At 36.7% G+C, this 17,794-nt stretch overlaps 1 protein-coding gene across 3 annotated transcripts in view; it reads left to right on the forward strand.

Moving 5' to 3' along the window:
* Positions 1-12,249, forward strand: part of SIPA1L2 (signal induced proliferation associated 1 like 2) — a 151,878-nt gene extending 139,629 nt beyond the window's left edge. Inside the window, exons 19-23 of one of the 3 annotated variants that reach the window (XM_054194809.1) lie at positions 535-666; positions 7,127-7,180; positions 8,112-8,235; positions 9,847-9,928; positions 10,802-12,249. In XM_054194809.1, the coding sequence (XP_054050784.1) occupies positions 535-666; positions 7,127-7,180; positions 8,112-8,235; positions 9,847-9,928; positions 10,802-10,948 (539 nt within the window). In that variant the 3' untranslated portion in view covers positions 10,949-12,249. The remainder of the gene's footprint in view (positions 1-534; positions 667-7,126; positions 7,181-8,111; positions 8,236-9,846; positions 9,929-10,801) is intronic. The other 2 variants (XM_054194810.1, XM_054194811.1) reach the window with 2 other exon arrangements.
* Positions 12,250-17,794: the final 5,545 nt, after the last annotated feature.

Genomic DNA, 17,794 nt, shown 5'->3' on the forward strand with positions numbered 1-17,794 from the left:
ATATTAAACTAATATGGTAGTATTTTCAGTGTGAAAGTGAGTTTTGCATATAGGCTAGACTCTACAAACGTATTAAAAGAAAAGCATGTGATATTTTTTAAATTGCTTCTGGAATGGAAATATTTAAGTTTCAGAATAAAATTCTGCATGTAACTATCTCATATGTTGTTTCACAGCTGTCTTAAAAAATACAACTCTGTCTGTCTAGCAACTTTTCTGCTCAGTGCTCAGGTTTATTATGTTATGCTTTAAGAATGGATGCTGCCTGCCCACACAGCATTCACATGAAAACGCAAAGAACACATCATGTGCAAAGTGGCACAAAAAACCCTTTAGAAACCCTTCCCATCTTATTCTGCCAAAGTTTAAAAATTGTTCCACCCGTACTGAGTATTGAACAGGAAAAGACAGAAACTACAGAAATAAAGATAGGCACTCTTTGCTTATACTTTTTTTTACAGTTCATTATAATAGCTTTAAAATGAATTCTACGTCATTGTTATAGGAAGACTAATTACTGTGTTTATTGTTTAGATGAATTCTGGTTCTCAGATGGGTCCTTATCTGATAAAGCCAAATTCAATGATCCTGGCCTGATGCCCCTGCCAGACACTGCCACAGGGCTAGACTGGTCCCACCTGGTAGATGCTGCACGAGCGTTTGAAGGTAACAGGAAAATTTGAATCAAGATCAATGTTCAGTACACAAAAGTGTTTTTTTTTTTTTTTAAAATATATATATATTGTATAGCCACATTTTGAATTACAAAAACCCAGTGTTTGCCTTTGTAGCCCTTTAGTTCTTTTGGCAGTATCATTTCTCAGGGCAGAAGATTGTCACTGAAGATTTGGGGTTATTCATGATACATTCAGTATCTATCTTAGATATAATTCATCCACTTAGGGGCCTAAGTTCCTTCTGTAATCAGTTGGAAAAATCGGATGTTTTGAAGGAGAGATTCAAAGCATTTAAGTTAGATGTTTAAAATGAAACTGGGAGTGAACGCTTCCCCAAGTTTATTGTGTTGTGTTTATGAACTCATATGTGTAGTCCAAATGATGATGAAGTTCCTCTCACTTTTCATAAAAAGCCCTTGAAAAACATCAAAAATGTACTCTATATTTTCTAGTAACAACTTGAGATGCAGGATATAGACCAGGTTTGCATTATTAAATTTTAAGACGACGTTAACTTAAAAAAACCTCAATCACCTCTCTGAGACCTAAACCTACACATAATGTATAAATGCAGAAAGGTGGACGTTTGTTGGAGTGTATATATGAATATATACAGTGAATGTTTGTCTTTTGTTGTTTCTGAGGGGTGTTTTGGTTAGGTCAATATGCTGTCCTAAAATTTCCATCATTTCTTAACTGAGAAGTCAGAAGTATCTGTGACTAAGGTTTACCACAGTCATTATACAAGATGCAGGTCTTCATGAGAACTAGTTGTGAAGTTAGTGATGAGATGTTCTTCTGGTTGTTTTTTTTTTTTTTACTAGAAGCATCCATGGGAATCAGTTTTCTGGTAGCTGATTCCTTCTCTAAGTATGAAGCGATTGCCTTTCAATTTGATCAAAAGCTCTTCAGAACTACTTACAATACTAATTTAAACAGCATTGTTAGAAACCCAGTCCAACAGTGATGATTAGCAATCTAAAGTACTCTATTATTTCTTAACTTGATTAACCGTGTGTGCATTAGTTACTATTCAGTACTACTCAAACACGCCTGTTGTAGCTGGCAGGAACTACTGTGAAGCTGCGGATCTGACAACTGTTCCCGTGCATTTCTATGTTTCATTGCTCAGGGAACATCCTGCTATTTGTTATTGACATCTTAAACAACTGAAAATAGATTTGGATCAGTAAACGACTAACTTTGTACTTGAAGAATATTTTTTTAAAAGCTAATAAAAATGTTGAGTTCAGCTGACTAACAAGGTCATTCTGTACCAGTTGTGCTCCTGTATTTTTAGCTTTCTTTGAAAACTTTAATGGATTTTCATTATTTTTACTACTTGATATCACAATGAGAATAATTTCACTTTGGTAAGTGTTATGTGAGTGTAATTAATTGAGAGAGAGGTAGAACAACACAGCTATACACAGTGCCCTATCCTAGGAAGGAGTATTTAACTGTTGGGCTTTAATTACAAAAGTCTTAGTTATATCTGCAGATAACGCTGAAGAAAGGATGGTCTGAGTCGCAATATAGAAAATTTGTATTGGGTTTTTTTTATTATTTTAAGAATTTGAGTAGTAAATAATAATCTAGTTTTGTATAAAGGAATGTAATTTTCTGTTTAGGACTCTGCAAATAGAGTCATCTGCGTATATGTTAGATGATAAATATAAAACTTTTTGACTAAGTTCATATTACTGCGATTTGAAATTTTTACAAAGAATGGGATTTATAAGTCCTTGTTCAACTTTCTCTATCCTAAGTATTGCAATTTGAATGTCATTTTAAAAAGAATAACTGATAGGCATGTCACAAAAAACAAAGTCACTGGGAGCAAATGTGTTGGATATGAATTAGCAGATTCAGTTTCCTTATGTATTTTAATGCTGTTGACTTAGGAGTTGCTTCAACTTACTATTTAAAAATAGCTTGTAACTACCATTCTGCATTCTATCAATGTGAAAAAGAGAGTGGGTGATTCTAAAGTTTGTCCACTTCTGAATATAGAAGTACTTTGATCTTTTTATTAAACTGATGGAAATGTGATTGCATTTTGTATAGGACTGTCTCAAAAAAAAAACCCCAAAACAAACACCCCTCTACTCCACCTCCCCCCTAAACTTCAATGGAAAAGATCACAAAATGCATAAGACTTGTATAATACTGATTTAAGAAATTAATGTCAGAGTTGTTCACTGGTTTGGCTTTGCCAACCTGATATTTCAAAGTTGCGTTCTGCTCCAGAACCTAGATACAAGAATTAATTTTAGGGTTGTTTTTTTTTGTACAAGAGCTTTTCTTAATATCAGTTTATTAGAATTACCAATCTGATTTTGAGGTCTTTTTCCTTTTCGAGGTCGAGGGTTTTTCCCCTGTGATCTCTCTAGATCATACGTTGACAAGTTACGTATTTTGATCAGTTCAAGATCCATAATGTGGGCCTCACAATGCTTCATCTGTCTGTCTTAAAATTCAATGGTATCTTAATTAATGTTAAATATAGCCTTTTTAGGTGCTTATAATGTTGTCATTAATTGATTAAGAATTAAATGTAGTAGCAGGATTTTTGCTACCATCATCTGTACCATGAGTTTACTCATGGATGTAACAAGAACAGCAGTCTCAAATTTAGCTCTCCCCCTCCCCGCAAATGAAGAATTGACTAGGTTGTTTATTAATTAACATTAGCTTTTATCCAACTGTTTTGGTCCTCTGCAGGGAAGCTGAACATTTACTTCAAACTTTTCCTGAAAATCCTGTTATTCCTAGGACAGGTCTTCACAGTGCAATGGAGAGCTGTGCAGATGTCAGCTGCACTGGCTCCAGAAGCTGCATCAGTAGGGGGTTTTGCTTGAGCTGTGTCTGTTGAGAGTCAGTGTCCATAGGCTGGAGCATGTTATTTTAAGTCTTTGCACTGCTGTTCCTTTGCAGGACATAGTTTTGACTGATATTTTTCCAGAGATCATCTTTAGCATGCATGCAGTCAGGAGCAAAGGGGTATCCTTCCATTGCTTTCATACATGGATAGACTACTTCCAGTTCCCTTCTCTTATTTCAGTGGGAGCCACAGAGAGAGAGTAGCCAGGGAGCAGTTGACATCCTAGAAGCACACTGTTGTAATATTTTTTTACATCCGTCCCTGAGGCAAACAATAAAAAATAGAGATAGAACTGGATGTGACTGTACATCAAGAGGGAGGTTTTAGGGAGGGCAGTTGGGGTGAAAACGGAGAAGTTAAAGCAGAACAAAAAAAAAAAAAGAAAGCATGGGGATTTATAGAATAAACTGGAAAGCCAAATTAGAAAAAGGAGAACAAAGAAATCTCAGCAAAGAATAAGGGAAAAGGAGAGAATGTAATTTCTAATTCTCTTGTTGTATTATCCTTCCAATGGATCTCCAAGTTAGGGGAGAAGGACTGGCTTTCAATATATGTATTATGTTGCTGGTGATAATTTTGTATCTTTTCAATGTTTTGGGGAACAAAAGGAGAAGCCTTTCTAAACATCCATATCTGTTACTGTCATTGTAGACAGTAGTAGAACAGAATTAACACAGACATAAATATTTTTTATTATTATTATGAATAGAACTTTATAATATTTGTGCTACTTTAAAGAGGGTTATTGTGCTTAAAAAAAACCTGTTTAGTGTTTGGTAAATCATATTGTGAGAATTAACAGCCTAAGAAAGTTCCTCTGATGTCTCTGATTTAGTTCATTAAAATAGGTGGTTTCAACTTTGGATTTTTTTTCAGGTTATTTTTTGGAACATCTACTAATGCCAATCAGAATGCAGCGTTTCTTAATGCCAATTTATCTTAGCAGAAACATCTGTGCTACTATAATTAATATTATTTTAATACTTCCATTTAAAAATCTTTATAGCTTAATGCAAGAAATGCTACACAAACATAATGAGAAAGAAGTGAAGCATTCAGCATGAGAGATAGATAATTATTTTAATCAAATTAGTATGTTAAACTGCTAGAAAAAGAAAAAATAAAAATATTTAGTTAACATTTGGTCATTTCTAATGCATGCGTGTGTAACTCTTTGTGCTTCAGTGCGTATGTCAGTGGATGTTTGTGGGCAGACTTTGCCTTAATAATGAGAGAGCGGCTTCATGCACTACATTTGGTTTAGCCTTTTCCGCTCTCCAGTACGTAAAAATTGTCTGGAGTTTTTTCTGGTCTTTGTTAGGGGTCTGGAACAATGAAAATCTGGATTCAAGTACTTAGTGATCACAACCATACAATTCTATTACTTTAAAGCGAGACATGAATTTTGTCTCATCTTTGGTCTCAAGTCAACTGTTGCTTAAACTTTTGTTATAAACACCTTTATATTTTTGAAAAAAGTTTTCTATGCATGGGTCCTATGTGGGGTGATGGGTCCTATGTGTGGGATGAAAATAAAAGCTCTGGGATTTAGATGTATTTTGTTCTGGTTAGCATGGACATATCACTTGAATTTAATAGGAGGTGTCCCTGTAGTTTGGACAAAGCAGAACTTATGCCTACAACATCATAGTAAGAAATACACTTGATTTTTCTTTTGAATAATTAACCACTGGTAAAGGTAGCTTTGATTTCATTTTCATGAATATAGAGTCAAGCCAATTCTGTTAAGAACAAAAAAAACAGGAGGATTTTGCTTTTTGAAGCACAAGTTCAACCTTCACCACAGTTCAGGTTTAAAAACAGTTCTAATTTAAATAGTAAATTAGTGAAACTATTGCTAAGCATAAATACTTATAGGGACATCAGTGAGATTTGATATAGTTACTGAAAATAAAAATGTGTCTTGAAAAGTACTTGAAAAGTATTCAAAGGCAAAATATTTTGCTAGTCCAGGATCTTCTGGATGTACTAGTTATTACAGAGATTTTTTTTGTGTTACTACCTTGTTCAGAGAATGATTTTGACACTAACCTGGCTTTTGAAAACTAAGGAACGACTGTTTGAAATGCAACACAGGAATTTACGTAACTTGTCTTATGATTGGAGACTTCTGGTTATTAGTGGCTGTGTAGTGAATTTGTTCCTCACCTGATGAATGTGAGAATATGGTTTCGTAGTTTATAAAGATAAGAATTTTGGAAAAATATGTTTAGGTTATACAAGGAAAATAGAAAAGGTTTAAAAATTAATTTCCCACTGGAAGTGTTAGCGTTATTTTTTAATTATGTAGAGTTGAAATTCATCAGGGATTACAAAAGGAAGAAATAGTTAATCCACACATTATACATCATTGCCAGCACTGATGTGTTTATATTTTTGTTGTGTGTTGAAATAATATGAAAATATTTTAAAATATCGTGTTTTAAAATGGCATCACATGACTTCGTTGACAGCTGCATGTACCTGTTTTTTGCACCTGCTTTTATCCATCAAGAAAAAGATGCTTTCAAATACTGCTGGGGAGATCAAACTGACAAAACATTTTCTCAGCTGACAAAATAAACCAGACAAGTGGCCATTCCCTTTACTTAAGCTTACTCGGCAGAGGGAGAAAAGTGCAGATTTTTTGTACTACAGTAGAATTGCCTCTGAGACACAATGTCACATGTCACATATTGTTGGCCATAGGAAAAATAGGCAACAGCCTAACATTTGTTGCTGGCTTTGTTTTTTAATGTCAAATGGTAATGAAAATGTGAACAATATGAAGGTGAAATCAATAACTAGATACGTACTTCAAAGGGACTGTTTACACGGTCTTGTTTCCGGCCTACATACTTCGTTTGATCCGGGAAACTAGTTTTAGTTTATCTGTACTAATTAAATCTATTCAACTTAATAACTTTCAATCTGTAAAAATCTGTAAACGATGTCATTGATTATGTGTTCAAAATTATATTCTTATCTGATGGTCATCATATATGAAAAAGTCATGTTCCTCTTTGCTGAGATCCATCACTAGTCAGAAATAAGGATAAAAACAGGGGAAATAAGCTGTGGTCTTTAAAATTGGACAAGAAGTGCCGTGCAACTATACTTCATTATATTACAGAAAGAATTGTCAATCTTTGCTATTCCTTAAAACTATTCAATTAAAAAAATACCTTTAAAGACCTTTTTAGTGATTTCCTGTTTTTGTTTGGTAGAACTTTTAAACCAAAATTTCCTTTGTACTTAAAATGATCTGGCCTGTATTCACTGTTTGGGTGTGTAGAGTTTGGTGGGTTGTCTTTTTATGTATCATGCCAAGTTGTCACGCTGTGTCGCAATACTGGGTTTTACTATGAGAGACACGAGGGCCGTGACACCTCACAGTTTACTGTAATGCGGGTGTTGTGTAAAAATGGCGTTGGAAGGCTGAGGGTGAGAAGCAGCATGAGCTGCACGGGGCATCTCCCGCTGCGTGCGCTGTACGTGAGGGCCACAGCTGCTCCGCTGGGGATGGACTGTCTTGTTTATAGGAACATTCTAAATCTTATTCCAGGTTTTGACTCAGATGAAGAATTTGGGCCGTTCTGTCATCACACGCCGTTTCTAGGTGATGGTCTGGGATTGATGACTTTTGCCTTTTGTAAACTTTCTTTAATATTTCCTATGTTTGCACGTTTGCATGGTGATGCAAGCTTCGGGCCTGCGGGGTGGTAGGGCAAGGCAGGCATGTTGTCGCCAGAATTTATACAAGCCTACAGACATGGAGTTTGTTTGACAGAAATAAGTTAAATCAATCTCCACAGAATATGGATTGTTATTTTTTTTTAAAGAAGACAAATTAAATCCTAATGAATGCCTCATTTACTCCTGTTCTGTGCAATGATGATCTGCATGGCATACTTCTATTATGTGGTGACTGATGTATTTTGGCAACCACACTGTATATCCATAGGTAATTACATCTCTGCTTGTTAGATGGCGTTCCAGTGGAATCCCATGTAGATAATAGCGTGCCTCAGTAATATATATAACAAAAACTCAATTGATAAAAATAGTGTGAATTTATTGTTTTTCAAGTATGCAGATTACCATTAAGTTCTGCAAATGCTTGAGAGAGTAAAACAGTACAAAATGAACAGTGCAGATTTCTGAGGAATCTGTTGGCTTTAAGTCCATGGAAAATGCAAACCTTTTCGCTGAAGTGTTATTGTCATTGGTCATGGCCCTGAATTCTCAAATGGCTTTCTGCAGATTTCATCAAGACCAATTTTACTGTTCATATCAGTGTTAACTGGTCCAAACAAATCTGTCTTATTCTGCTGATAGACACAAAAAATTCCTTTGGGGTTGCCTTTGGATGCAGATGTGGGGAAGCCAACTAGTTGGAATATACTTTACATCTGCTGATTATCTTCAAAGCTGTGATGTAGAAACCTACATCCATTTCTCTAACTGAACCAGGATAATGGCTGTAATACAGCTTTTTATTTTGTATACATGTACAGCTTTAAACATATCCTTACATTACTTTCTTACAGATCAGAGAGTAGCATCTTTTTGCACCTTGAATGATATGCAGCAAGCTCAGGGCTTGGAAGGAACACAAGAGTTACCTTTGGATGAGAGTCCCACAGATGGAAAAGATTTCCTTGAGGCTACTGGGTATGTCAGAATTAAAGCTTATTTCTTACAAAAATGTTTTAAGAAAAGATTTTCTCTTAATGTTGCATATCAAATTGCCTGTATGCATGTTTCACTGCTGTTTGATGGTAGACCTGTTACCTTGACTGATCGCGTCTTTAATTTTGAAAAACGTTGTTTCTAGTCAGATAAAGCTCTCTCATTGAAATAGGCCTCGAATACAGAGTACGGTTAGATGCAGAGTTTCAGCTAATCAAATTTTTCACTGTATTCCTCCTATACAATAGTAATTTGTTACATTTATTTCTGTTTTCATTTGAATACAAACGATAATGGAGCTCAGCTCTGTAGTATGCAATACCATTATCTGCAGCAAATGTCTCAGACCTTAGAAGAGATGTTCGTACCTATCCTTTGCAACTATTTGCTACTCGCAAATCCATAATTTTTCATTTATACAGAGGTAAATTAATCAAGAGAACTTGTAACTGAGGACTGCAGGAAGTTTCTATGCCAAACTGCCCAATTCTTCAAATTCTTCCTAGTGCTCTGGAAGAGATTATTCTCTTTTTTTTTTTTCTCCCCGCACCCCCACATCTTCCCTGCTGTGAGGAGTATGTTTGTTAAAAACACACCTCCAGCAGTATAATCTGTCCACTAGCATGCTTTAAAAGAAAAACACATCTGATTATTTTTGCTCTTCAGCTGCAGGAATGGGAGAACAGGCAATGAAGGGAAAAGTCTTCTTGCTTGTTAGACTATCATATTTTAATTTGAACCAATTTTACACAAATTAACTTACATGGTAAAGCACGTTTATTGTAATGACTTCTAAGTCCACATCTTTCCCCAGCCTAGTGATCAGTAAGCATTGCAAAAGACTGTTAAAGATGTTCCACTTTTAGCATTAGCAAATCTGTCAGATTTGTGCACTTGCATGAAGCAGCTGATTCAGCTTTGTACATAAAGTTTCTCTCTTCTAGACAAAATGATTCATATTAGGGCTAATTTCATCTATAACGTGTATGAAACTGTGTCCCACAGTGCTTATTGCCATACAGGGAAGAGAAGCTGTTCTCAGTATTGTCTTTCAGTCACACATTTGATTAACCTGTGGCAGTATTTCATATGTTTTGACCTTTAAACAAAATATTTGTCTCCATAAAGCCATAGGTTTAGCCTTTACTGGAAATGACACGCACAACTGCAAACCAGACAAAAGAACTCTTAACAGCTCTCTTGGTTTACAATAATTGCTGCTGCAGCTTGCTTCAGATTAGTACGGTCCTTATCAGAAAGCAGCTTGTTAACAAATGTGCTCGGCACACTGTTTAGCAGCAAGTTTGACTTGCACTGTAAGGGTATGTGCAAATAATTCCTAAAAGATTCCTTCTTAAAATCATTGTATTTTCTGCCTGATTTGCATGAGAGGCAGTGTCACATTTCAGATATTGCAACAATGGGTTTATGTTCCAGTCGTTGTCTCTTGCTGATGCTGGTTTTTGTCTCTGTTTTCCTGACTGTGCCTGAACTGATTTGTTTCCTTTGCCATCACTAAAAGTGTTACTCTAAAACCCGGGGGAGAAAATGTTTTTCACTAACCCAGAGTGAAGGTAGTGGTTTACTTTACAGGGAACATGCTCCAAGTACTCTGACTGGAAAAGTAAACCAGCTAGAAGTCATCCTCCGGCAACTGCAAACCGATCTGAGAAAGGTAAGAGATCATTAACGATATGATTACTCTCCAGTTTTAATAGTTATATTTTTATGCAGAGTTCATCAAAGGCTTGAAAAACTACACCAGTTAAACTAGAGAGTGTAATTCATGAACGGTAGAGCCCCGTGGTTGATCAGAGCTCTGGGGTGCAGAAGGTCCGGTGGGAATGGTTATGTGAACAAGCTGCCCCAAGGCTAACTAGTTTATGGGTCTTTACTCCAGAATAACCATCCTACATGTAGTCATACCCCAGAAACAATGAGGCACTTTATCTCCATTTGTGGTACTTTGGATTTAACGAAGGATAGGGATATGGACAGGGGCGCAATTGCTAAGTAGTTAACGCTCCAGATTTGTCATCCTTGTTGCCTTGTGGTATCTTGATCATGTAACAATAACTTGCTTTGTGTCTCATTTGCTGTCTAACTGGAGACAATGCCAGGACTGGTAGAAATGAGACTGCTTTTGGTAAGAAAATGATCACATAAGGGAAAATTTTGAAATTAGATATTTTTCTTCCTTAATGAATGCTTGAAATCAGTTCCTTATGACTTTCGCTTTCACATATAGTTCGTAATACCTCAAAGCTTCTTATCCTTTTAGTGCTTGAATTTTTTTGTTAAATGGAGTAAAGTCCTATAATTTTTGTATTGAACCAGCATCTAGTTTTCTTTTTAGATTGCAATATTTTCTCAGAATGAATAAGGTAGTTGGAGCATATTTGAGGAATTGACGTAACAGTTAGTAGTTATCAGAATGGATTAGGGAGCTCAACAAAACATAGCTGTATGACTTGCACAGAAATATTAAAAACAAAAATGCTGTCATCATGACTGCTCACTTTGCTCAACTTGTATCTTTGTTAACCAGGAAAAACAGGACAAGGCAGTTCTCCAGGCAGAGGTACAGCATCTGAGACAAGATAACATGAGACTTCAGGAGGAGTCTCAAACAGCAGCTGCTCAACTGAGGAAATTTACGGAGTGGTTTTTCAATACAATAGACAAAAAATCCTAATGACTGAGCCCCTGGAAAATACTTATTTGAACGATGTAACAGCTGTATTTTTTTGAATTAGCGGGATAATAATTTCACTGTGTTCACAATCCATTTTAGGTGTTTCTGCTACATTCTCTATCCAGCTTTATTCATTTGAAAAGGGGAGAGAACTGTGGCAATCCGTCTTTAAATTCATATGAAGAAAGCAGAGAATAGCAGATATTTGTTTGTGTGCAGATGAATGTAAAAAATCCTTAGTGTCATTTTAGACATTTTTAGAAGATGCTCTGGCTGGGGCTTGCCTGAAGAGGAATATTTGGGGTTTTAGTTCCTGCATTTCAGGTGCGCTGGTGAAGATGTTAAAGCAATTTACATTAGCTTGGGCTTCAGTATTGTAAGATAAAAAGAATAACCAGACATATACTTTAATGTTTAAAAGGTGCTCTATTTTTTTGTATGTACAGTAGTTTTATTTCCACAGTCCACATTGTCATAGCAATAACAATGGAGGTATAGTGAATAGTCACAAAGCTGTGTTTATAAAATGTTAGCACTGATGTGTTTAACACTAGTTTGGATGCAGATACATTAGAGATTATTTATTTGCAGGAACAAATGGTGCCTGAATATAAACAGTGTTCTGATTTTCTAAAATTACACATGCCTTGTAAATGGCTCACTGGGGTTAGCCCACTCCCAACTTCAGTTACTTTTGTATAGTTGATGTTCAGCTAAACAGTTATACTGCTTAACTATTGAAATCATGTATGGTGTGAGCCAGCCAATCAATTGTACAATGCCAAATTTGTTTATCTTTGTACAGAAGCTTTGATCAAGTGTCTTGTATTTAACACCTTTATTTAAGCTTATTTAACCTAAATCGTTGTTTTTATAAAGTTTGTTTTATCTGCACTATGGCGAGGTCAGTTGGTCGCAAGTTGTAATATTTTTAGCTTGCCAAGACTGTACTGAGGAGTTCTAGAAAATTCTAACAATTGGATGCTGCTAGTACACAATTGATTTGTTTGTATGCTTTAACATTTTTAACTGTTTAATTTGAAATGAACATACATCCTGCTTTTTTAATAAATGTTAAAAATCTAAACCTGAATTATTTTCTCTCGTATATCTTGTATGACTGCTGTCCCCAGGGTTCTCTTCAGCCCACTCTCTAGGTTCTCAGTCTGGAGACAGTCCAGCCCCCCCAGAGCTCCCACGGTTCCTTGTTACCATCGAGGCACTGTCAACATTATCAAAGATGATCACTTTGGTGTGTCCTATCCTATAGCTGAGGAGGTGGCTTCACAGATGGAGGAACAGAAGCCGTTTTGACTGTTCACAGGCATTGATATAGTGACCTAGGAGAAAAACTGCCTTACCCAAAAATACGTCCGAAAGAAAGTTTTCAAAAGGGAGCTCGTGTGCTAGTTTTCTCATATTATTTTACATTAATTGTAGCAGCAATTAGGTTGCTATCTTCTTGTGCCAGCAATCGAGGATTTGATTGTAGCGTTAGCGTATGTGAGTCGTTTTGTGTATAGTACCCAGCCTAAAGTCTACTCCAAAAAAGTACAGTTTTGCAAAATGAAATGAAGCTAATGAGCACGTTTGATGTTACCCTTCTGAGAGGAGAAAAAAAAAACAAACGTTCAAGATCATGGTTGTATCGCAGTTTTCTTTCAGCAGCTGAATGCATTCAGGCGAACCTGCAGAAAATTGTTGAATAGTTAAAAAATGTATTCCGCTGATGCAAGTAAAATTCTGTATCCGTTGTTAGTGCATATCAGCTAAGAAATGTTTTTTTAAGTTGAATGAATGTCTGTCCCTGCTATGGTAATTGTTCTGAATGACTGCTGTTAGGAAAGGTTATACATAGGCAGAGAGTCAAGGCTTTGCTGTCCTTACGTTCAAGTGAAAAAGACTATTTTGTCTTTGTATTTTTCATCAAAAACTCTGGCTCTAACATACCAAACAATATCCATTAAGCTGCATTAACTCAGGGTAATTAAACATGGCAGTCATGTGTTACACTAGATTCTGATTTACACACCTTACAGGAGTCATTAGCAAAGCCATCTGGCCGGAGACCTTGCCAAATAACAGCGCGGAACAACTCGGGCAATTTGTCTGTGAACATGTTTCTGTGAGGATTGGTTTGTCCACTTTGAAAAACCCTGCTAACTCAAATGAACTGGAGAATAAGCTTGTTCTGAAGGGATGCTCTTAGGTTTGTATAAAAGTTTATAGTGCGATATTCATTTTAGCTCTTTATCTCTCCGTTACTGGAAACAAATACCTAGCTGCATGAAAAAGATTTTTCAATAGCTATCTTCTTTTCCCATCCAACTGAAAACATCTTATTTTCAAAATTGACAGAAAACTTTATTTACAAATCTCTTATTCCTTTTGCTGACAAAAGCAGTTGTGTCAGAGGCACGAGGTTCTTCCTTAAGTAACTTTCACCATGGGAAAAAGTTTCTAGTCTGGCTGTTACTGTTTTAATGACACGTGAATGCAATATTTATCAGAGGCCATAATACAGTTTTGGCATAGGTAAGGGCCATTTAATTGGACATTTTAATTAACTGGTTTTTAAGAATAATCCTCACGGATATATTTTCCTAACAAAAATGCCTGTTTTAGACGTGGAGGCAAAGGCTAAGTTTCCATAAGAAACTAGGGTCGAGCATTGGGAAAGTGTAGAGCGTTGCTAACCCGGGTTTTGGGAGTGGGAGATCTTTCAGGCCCGTGACTGGACACCTCTTAGTGCCTGAAATCGTACGTTAGGTGGGCTCTGGCTTAGCTTCGTCTGGAAGCTCCGTGCTTTAAAACCAATCCATATGAACCAAAGCAGAGTGAGTGGGGATGACTGAGAAATTCACTTCAAAGACGTGTTATTGATCTGAATTAAGACAGTAATATGGAAGTGTTTTAAATGTCGACAAAGTCTTCCCGGCCCAGCAGGCCGTGCTGTGAAGTACTGAGATGCAGAAACCAAACATGAGAGCTAACAGGGGTGTTTACTTCTGTAAAAGGGACAAATACAAATCATGGCAAAATTACAAAGTGCTCTGCTTCTGGCTTAAAAGTGGTACCCTAATTTATATGTAGGTCTTTATTGAAGGGATCCTTACTAAGACATTTCCCACAATGTAGACTGTATTTTATTATGTATAGGGTTTTTTTCTGAGACCAGTGTTACAAACATAAGGGACAGTTTTTGGTATTTTTTTCTGTTCCTGAGAGTGTAGTCATACTGTGCTTTAGGTACGTGATAGCTTTATACAGAAACTTTATACATCATCTGCATATTACTTAATATAAATTCTAAAATTAGTCCATCTTTTTTGGTGTCCCCAAATCCAGTAATGTGGGAAAAATGTTTCAAATATTTGTAGTGTAAACTAGCTTATTGTTGGGCAGTTGCTTAGAAAAACAATTTTTAGTCTGGAAAAGAAGAGAGTTGCCATATGCATTATGTTGTTGTTGCAGCATTTCTTGAGCTCTCTGTGCTGACTGGTTCTAATATCTAAGAAATTCAGTGAAACTTAGGGATTGGTGTTATATGATTTGAGATCATCAGAACCATTAATTATTGCCAAAACAAGTTATTCTTCACCCCAGCTTCTCCCACAGCAAAGACTGGAAGAAAAAATTATCTTTCAGCTCAAAAGCAAAGAAAATCTTGCTTCTGCGTGTTTGGGAGCAGATTATGCAGACTGAGAGGGAAAGGTATACTTTAGCAATCCTGGAAATAAATTTGCCAAGAATACAAATCTTAATCTCAGCTCTTTTCTCTGTGCACGCAGCCTGTATTTTTTGTTCGATTCCTCGTTACTTCCTTTATTTCACTCCAGCACTACATTCCCTTGCTTTACTCTCAAGAAGAATTCAACGGCACATGAGCCAGAAGGAAAATTCCTGCAGTAAATCCAGATCCCTGGTCTGGACAGCCAGGGACAGGTCTGTGTGGGTTTAGACAAAGCTGTAGAGAGACGGGGCTTAAACATTGTGCAGTCTTTGCTCCTACGTTGTTCACCACAGTGGCTGCAGAACAGAAAGAGATGGCAGGTACAATTCCATCCAGCCTTGCAAATGGAAATCTTTGCAGACTCTGAAGTCACTCACTGTCTTACCAAAGTACTAGCTTTCTGAATCAGTTTTTGAGTCATGGGTGAAGTAGCCAGGCAAGAATGTATATTTCCAAAAAAACTGTATCTGGCAGATGTTGAAAACCTTCACCAGGGAAGCAATTAAATAAAAAATAAAAAATAAAAAAAAGAAGAAGAAAAAATGGGTGGGGGATAGAGAGGACATTTTCTTAGGTTTTACTTTGATTCTCCTTTTAGACAGACGACCAACATTGGCTGTTGCACCAACTTATGGGGACATAGCAGGACCAGAGAATGGAATGAACAGGCCAAATTGCGCATAACCTTCCATGTTACAAATCACTGGGAGGTTTCAAACACATCAGTGTTGGAATCTGATTTATTTCATTGACTTCTCTAGGGAAATGTCTTATGTCTATTGTTCCATTTTTTGAACGGGAGTCTTTTTCCTTCACCAAGCATCAATATTTAAAGGCTTCTTTGCTATATAGCATCACAAAATTAATCTAGTAATAGTCATATTGACCTTGTTCTCATTGGAACAAACTGGGGCTGATAGGTGAATAATACAAACGTGTTAGTTTTGCAGAAAGGCTATAAATCTTGTTTGTTTGTTTTTGTTATTGCTGCTATACATAGCAAATCATTAAATCTCAAAAGCTGAAAAACAGCAGATGGGCATTCTTTGACCAATGTCATAAAAAGAAAAAAAAAGATTTCTGAATATGCTGTTGATGCCACTTCAGGTATCCTTGTGTCCAGACATCAGCTGGAGGTGCTTAAAATAAATCTAAGGAGAGATGATGGAGAGTAAGGAGACAAAAACACGCCGTGTCAGAAAGTGGGACGTGTGAAGTGCACCAGTAGTGATCATGGGCAATATATGAGTTGTGCTTTTGTTGATGACAGGTGACTCTATGTCCAGAGACTAGACCTTTAATAAAATAGGAAATTTTCATGTAAGTTGTTTATCTTTTGTAAGTTCACTGTTTGGAGCCCAGAAAGCAATTGTGAGAATATCTTGGGGAAAACTTGTCATGAGTTAACCCTGAGCAGAAATCTGGGAGAAGGACTGCAGTACTTGGATAGTTCTGAGTTATTATCTAGGCGGTGGGGCTTGGTTGTACTGAAACCAAATTTAAAGTGTTAGAATCTCACTCCTTTTCACCTTTGTTTCTTTTGGTTTTGAAAATGATGAAAGTGTGTGACTATTTAAGTGACCAAAGCTGTTACTAATAGAATAAATAACTGGCCCTGGGACTGTCCTGTAGTAAATACTAGTCTAGCCACCTGAGGTTCTCTTTATCACCAGCACTATAGTCTTGCTTTCAGCTCAGGCATAACTTTGATAGATAATATTTTCTGAAGAATTTTTTGTAGAAACCTGAGATATGTGTGTTCTCATCAATGCTGTGTTTCTCCCTCTACACAGACATTTTGGTCAAGATGATGGATGTTCCTTTCGCAAACCCAAGACACAGTGTTTCTTTTCAAAAAGAAATGTTTCCCTTATGTGTAAGAACAGTGCTTTAGGAATAATATTCTATCAGTAGTGCAACTTTTAAGCTGTTTGTGCTCAAGGTTGACTATCCTCTGCCATGCAGCTCCCAGATTCTTGGTCTTCCCTGCCTTTGCTAAAAGCTGCGTTTCTCAGTAAGGGTTTCAGTAAAAATTAGCACAAACCAAAAAGCTCCTTCAGACTTGCAACGTCTTCATTTTGTAGGAAATACAGTTGAGAGGTAAAAATATTGTGTCTCGTTCTTTTCTGTGCCTTCTCCTGTCAGGAAGTTTAAAAAGGAACTTCAGGGTGGCTCAGCGCTTGCACAATCCAAAGCCTGTTTGCTGAAATGCTTGTGTATGAGTAGGGGATCTTAAACATAAGCGCTAATTAATATAAAAATTTGTTCAACATGCTTTCAGTCTGCATACAGACTCATTTCCAATGAGGGAAATGCCGTTCCATTGATTCCAGTCCATGTTGGCTTGGACAATGAGGGATGAGTAACCTGCCGTTCAAAGGAGAAAGCAAGCGATGGGCTCGTTCCGATGTGTTTTAGTGTTATGTAGCCAACAGAAGCTGTGTATCATTTAGCCAGAAAAGCTCCTAATGGCACCATTAAATTGGGCTGTGCTTTGTGGGATGGGTGCTTGACGACTTCGAAAATATCAGCAAATGTATTCAGTTCCTCCGGTGTAAATCAGGCTTAGTATCATTGAATTTACGAAGAGAGTAAAACTGGGAAAAAGAATCAGTCTTTTTGTGTGGAATGGTGAATTACATCCAGATCATGTTTAAAAATTAGGTCAAGTGATTAGACCGAAAGCAGGATATGAAAATAAAATTGAAGTCTGTCTTTATTAACCGTGACCTCAGTAGTGCACAGTTTTTTTGGCTCATTGATTTCTAATGTTAATGTGGTTTAAACCTCTTACTAAGCTCTGAAGAATGTTCTTTCAACAGAACCATATCTATTAAATGAGTCATTTGCTCTTCAAAACTAGATAGCTTCATAGCACAGCATGCAGTAAGCCTCCTAACGTCTCGCCAATTGTCCGGCAAGATTGTTGATATTTATACAGAGAAACTTTAGAGGGATGCTGACAGGAGAGTCTCATCATCTGTAAATAGCCTTATTAAGGTTCATGCATAAAATCCTCTTGGATTCTTGAAATCTGAATTCTTGCTAAGGCTGTGTGTCAGTACCTTTCTTTCCAGCCTGTCCTAGTTTGTTATCGCAGAGCAACCCAGAGC

The sequence above is a fragment of the Rissa tridactyla genome, chromosome 3 (assembly GCF_028500815.1).
Source record: "Rissa tridactyla isolate bRisTri1 chromosome 3, bRisTri1.patW.cur.20221130, whole genome shotgun sequence".
Lineage (NCBI taxonomy): Eukaryota > Metazoa > Chordata > Aves > Charadriiformes > Laridae > Rissa > Rissa tridactyla.